Source organism: Sinocyclocheilus anshuiensis, unplaced genomic scaffold (assembly GCF_001515605.1).
Source record: "Sinocyclocheilus anshuiensis isolate Anshui unplaced genomic scaffold, SAMN03320099.WGS_v1.1 scaffold2166, whole genome shotgun sequence".
Lineage (NCBI taxonomy): Eukaryota > Metazoa > Chordata > Actinopteri > Cypriniformes > Cyprinidae > Sinocyclocheilus > Sinocyclocheilus anshuiensis.
Window position 1 is genome coordinate 868,669 of NW_015557079.1, and position 5,851 is coordinate 874,519.

Genomic DNA, 5,851 nt, shown 5'->3' on the forward strand with positions numbered 1-5,851 from the left:
GCCAAAAACACATGAATTTTAAGCGTCAACAACGCGTTAAACACGCGTATTTCACGCGTAAACACGTATTTAAATACATGTTGTCTACGCGTGAAATACGCGTGTTTAAGGCGTTGTTGACGCTTAAAATTCATGTGTTTTTGGCCCTGCTGGCCTTCCATATTCATCCGTCCACGTCACAGAGCAGAGTACGTTTTGGCGGCAATTTGTTTTATGTTTTTACTGTCATCTCACCGAACGAACTGTCTAGAGCGCACTGTACTGCGCGGTGACGTATCTTTACGTACGTTACTGGCGTACGTATCCTGTCAGCTGTGCAAACTTGCGCAATCTGTAGTCTACGCACAATGACGCAAATCTACAGAACGGGTCCAATGAAACACCTCGCCTTAACTCCAATAATGTTTCACTGCAGAATCACTGCACCTTTTATCATGATCTTTTACCTAGAAACCCATTATAAAATGGCGTAAAACTGTAGTATGCATCCATAAAACCTTTTAATTGTCAAATAAATAATATTACAGTTACCATACAGGAGTCTGTGTCCCATCTGCTCCACACTACCCCTGTACATACACCATCATCTACTCCCCCCCCAGCGCTGGGAAGTCCGACTCATTTCCGCGATTCGGACCTTTCCCAAGATGAACCAGTCCAAAAAAACGATCCAGCAAATTTTCTTAAACTCATTGGCATATTACTTTTCTAAAAAAGTTTAAATAAATCAATACGTAAATGCATATGTTATCACTGATTTTTATTCAGAAGTATTAATAAGCAATTTCACGTATCCCGTTCAATTTGTTGCATATTTGATTCAGCTCAAAAGTGCATAAAGTGATTTAGAAGTATGATTTGCATATACAATAATTAAAACTAAAATTCACTTGGCGGATTTTTGTGTGTTTTAATAAAAATAATAAATTATGTGTTGATAAAACATACAATCAGGACATAGCCTAAACATTTCCTATATGGAAGCCCGTTTCCGCCACTGAATAAAATAAATAAATAAAAAGGTAATTGCGGTGATTACACTTCTGGCTTCTGACTTTTTTTTCTCGGAATTGCTAGTTTATATCTCGCAATTCTGACTTTTCCCCCCTCAGAATTATGAGATATAAACTTGAAATTGCGAGTTGTAAATTCCAATTTTGAGGTGGGAAAAAAAAACTATGTTCTCAGAATTGCCAGTTTATATAGGCTATCACAATTCTGACTTAGGCTAATAACTTGCAATTGCATTTTATAAAGTCAGAATTAAGAGAATTGCAATTCTGAAAAAAAGTCAAAATTTCTAGATATAAACTCGCAATTCTGTAAAAAAAAAGGCAGAATTGACAAGTTTATATCTCACAATTCTGACTTTATAACTCACAATTGCGAGTTTATATCTCAGAATTCTGAGAGGGAAAAAAATGAATTGAGAGTTTGTATCACACAAGAAAAAAGTCACAATTTCGAGATTAACTCGCAATTCTGTGGAAAAATGTCAGAATTGTGAAGTGACATGAAGTGAAGTGAAGTGACATGTGACATGTGGCCAAGTATGGTGACCCATACTCGGAATTAGTGCTCTGCATTTATCCCATCCAAAGTGCACACACACAGCAGTGAACACACACACACCGTGAACACACACCCGGAGCAGTGGGCAGCCATTTTTTGCTGCGGCGCCCAGGGAGCAGTTGGGGGTTCAGTGCCTTGCTCAAGGGCACCTCGTCGTGGTATTGAAGGTGGAAGAGAGCGCTGTACATTCACTCCCCCCACCTACAATCCCTGCCGGACCTGAGACTGGAACTCTCTAACCATTAGGCCACGACTTCCCTGGGTTTTGTGAGTTTATAGCTCAGAATTCTGAGAAAAAACGTCAGAATTGCGAGTTCGTATCACGCAAATATGAGAAAAAAGTCAGAATTGTGAGATAAAAAGTTGCAATTTTTTTTTTTAATTCTGTGGTGGAAATGGGCTTCCATAATTTCCTTATCCAGTACAATATACAGTCAATAGGCCTATTTGAAGCGGATCAAAAAAGTTCATCAAAGTTGTCCTAAGACAAGAACGCATTTTGGTTTTAGGACAACTTTGATGAAAAGTTTTGATCCACTTCAAATGGTGACTAGTATATTTACGAAAATGAAGGTTCAATGAGTCGTGACTTGTGAACCGGTTCATTAAAAGATCCGACTCAGATGAACGATTCAAGGACGAATCGGCAGCGCTACACCCCCCTCTCCGCCCGTCGGTCGGTACTACAGACACACACATACACACAGAGCCATGGCCGAGAACGCCGGCTTGGAAAACCATCGCATTAAGAGCTTTAAAAACAAGGGGCGAGATGTGGAGGTAAGTCCACCAGAGACCCTGGACTCTGGGTTTTATTTCAGTTCAGTTTCCTCCTGCTGAGTCTCTGTGGTTCTGGTTTTATGGTGTCGGATCGGAGCGGGTGTTGTGGATCCAGCAAGAGCATCATGCGGAGCGGGCGCGGCCTAGATAGAGGCCTCTAAACACATTTGCCTTCAATATTCACCAGCTCTTCGCGGCTTATACACGGGCTTGAGTTGGTATAGCGCATTATTTAGTCGTGTGACATCAAGACGGGTTTGTTTATTATACCGGTTTAGTGGTTCAGCAGTTAATTTTTTCATTTTAAATTACGCTGAGCCAAAACATGCAGATTTATCGTGTTAGCATGTGTGCTAACGGCTAACTGGTTAGCAGGCGGCAGATTAATCGTCCAGCAGCCCGTTTATTCGTGTTTTTTCGTACCCATGCTTTTAACATTCATGTATAGAAGATAAACGCCCTAAACATTATCACATAATGGGAAATATAACTTGCGAACCAGATATATGCGACAGAGGCAGGTGTGTTAACACCGGCTTTAGCAATCTCTCCAGAACTGAACTAATAACCAGTCATACCTCAACATCTGACCTCTTTATTGCTTGTTTAGTCACGCCAGGTTGACAAGCCTGTTGTAGTTGATTTTAGTAGACGTGTTCATTGATTAGAGCTGTTTGTGGTGTTTTAATAAATATGTCATTGTGAAAAGACAGCTGCTTCACATCTTTTCCTCTTCAGTCAGATTGCCCTTTGGTGTGGCAGTTAGCATCTAGACATCACCTGTAGATACACCAGAGCTAAATAAACTTGATTTTATTGCCTACAAACTGGAAGGGAGACCTCCAGACGGTCGTGCTCCTGACTGCACACCCCAGTGTAGGCTGTAACAAGGCGACCTAGAAATACTAGCAAGCCAGGTTGTGCAGTAAGATGGTAGATTATATAATGCAGCAGTGGAGTATTTATTTTTTTTTTGCCACTGTTGGCTTGAACACTAGGCGACTAAAGATATAATGTAATTTTTATACCGTTATGTTTAAGTTTTATGACATGCCTTTCGGTTAGCTCCTCAGGGCTGGGTGATGTGATATTGAAATTTTAAAATTTTAAACCAGGTCATTTATATTCATCCCTTACCATGGCAGTGATAGACATCACAAAAAATAGACTTGTGACTACACCAAATTTATAATCCTCAAGTTTCATAATTCAACATAAATGAATGACTCCAACCTACAACTACTATAAGTATATCAAACTTTATCCACATACAGTCCACTCATGTAATCAATATATAGGCTACTATATAGCAAATCTATATATTATCTTCCCACTATACTTGGATAAATATTATATCCAGATTTATCCACGTTCATACTCGCATAAAATGAAATAATCTATATAGCAAATCTTGCCTGCTTGATTGTTTATATCGTCACAAAATGTAAACTATATTATCGGCCAGTATTATATTTACAGTTATATATATATAATACATCCAACTTTGTCTTTACATAAAGTACAGTCATGTAAAGCACTAAATAGCGAATGGCAACTGCTTGATTGGCAAAATGTAAACTATATTATTGCACAGCTCTATATATTAAGTTGGTTATATAAGTATATAATATATATATATAATAGCATATAATAAGTATATGTACATGAAGTACACTCACGTAAAACAAAATATATAGCAAATATCAACTGCTCGATTGTTTATGTCTTTGAATATTTAACTATATTATCACCCAGCTCTATATATAAAGTTGGATATATAGGCTAGTACATCCAACTTTAACTGCATACATATTTACGTAAAACAATATACTATATAGTAAATCTCAACTGCTTGATTGTTTATATCACACAAATCATGTATTATTGCCCTTTTCTAATCTGCCAACTTTGACTATAAGGCATTAAAATATTAAACATCATGATTTTCTCTTGCTGCTTTGAAAAAAGTGTATTGTGAAAAGGACTATACAAATAAAATTGAATTGATATATTTAACCAAACGCAGGCAGTTAAGTTGAAACATAGCAGCTATCTCATCTAACGCCATCTCTAACCCAAGGACCACCGTAATGAGCATTCAAAGTCACTTTCAAATGAGTAGTATAAAAGTTAAGGTGCTGCGATCACATTTATAATGAACTAATTTACTCTTATACCCTGTTGATACTAGACATCATTATCATCATCTGCCGTGGGCTCATGAGAGTAACCCCAGAGGCCTCCTTCAAGATTAACAGTGTGAATTGACTGCGACTGTAGAGTGCTGGTGTGACTCAGCCATCAGACACATGGCTTTGGATGAGGCCGGCAAAGCTGTCGCCCTTCTGCAGCTATTCCCGGAATTTGCAAACCAGATTCAGATTTCTCATCTTGTGTTCCTATAAGAGCGAAGGGCTCATGCACAGTGGCTCAGCTGACCTATTTGATGTGGCCAGCAATGGACTGTGGAACTGTGGGATACTTTGACTCATTAGCTGCTAGATTTAGCCCATAACAAGGATGTAATCGCGGCTAACCAAAAGAGTAACAAGTGCTTCTGTGTTTTGCGTTTGCTAAGTGGCTGTGGAAAAAGAAACAAAGATGTTTGATTAGTCTGCCATATCTCACATTCTCTTCATACAAAGATCAAAGAGTTCATGTTCAAATTTGCACATTAATGCACAATATTCAAAAAAACCTTTTTGATTGGATTATAAGGGCTGAGTGTTGACAGATTTCACAATTTGATTTGCATTCATGAGCTCTTAATTCAATCGATTCATTGTTGATTAATTTTGATATATTTTCGATGCTGTACATATAAATTATTTTAAGGAAAAAATCTCTCAATTAAAGATGTAAACTATACAGAGAACCCTGTCAGTTGGTACGTTATTGTGATATTAAATTTTTACATTTACAAAAGAGTCCAAACTATTAAATTCCATTGCTATTTATTTTTTTATAAATAATTAACACTTGTCGTATGCAAACATTTGAGTTGCACATAAGGTAATTTTTATATTTAGCCTAGTGATGCAGTTGTTTCTACTCCAGTCCATTGTTAAAACAAACATTAAGACATGACTAGTAGGTTAAATGAGTGTAATGAATATGGAATATAGTGCATATATTTAGAAAAATGGTCCTCTATCGTTATTGTTTATGCAACTTATTGTTTTCAAGCTGTTAATTTAAAGGGGTCCTATTATGCGTTTTCACTTTTTTAATTTTAGTCCGTGTGTAGTGTGTATGTTTGGGCATTAAAAATATCTAGAAAGTTACAAATCTCAAAGTCCACTCCAAAGGGAGATATTTAGTTTTTTTAAAAATCCCTTTTCAAGAACTAAAACGAAGGGATCGTTTGTTTTCCGGGTTTTGTGATATCACAAAGTGTCCCATTAGAATATCATTAAAATAATTCCCGCCTACGGAAATTCAAATGGTTGGGGGGTGGGGAGGGGCGAGGTCGTGGTTAGAACGCTTGGTTGAGTGCATC

At 37.5% G+C, this 5,851-nt stretch overlaps 1 protein-coding gene across 1 annotated transcript in view; it reads left to right on the forward strand.

Annotated features, from left to right (window-relative positions):
* Positions 1 to 2,256: 2,256 nt before the first annotated feature.
* The window catches only part of LOC107676880 (importin subunit alpha-4), a 28,695-nt gene continuing 25,100 nt past the window's right edge, over positions 2,257 to 5,851 (forward strand). The window contains exon 1 of the mRNA XM_016471607.1: positions 2,257 to 2,352. Coding sequence (XP_016327093.1) covers positions 2,284 to 2,352 — 69 coding nt within the window. The 5' untranslated portion in view covers positions 2,257 to 2,283. The remainder of the gene's footprint in view (positions 2,353 to 5,851) is intronic.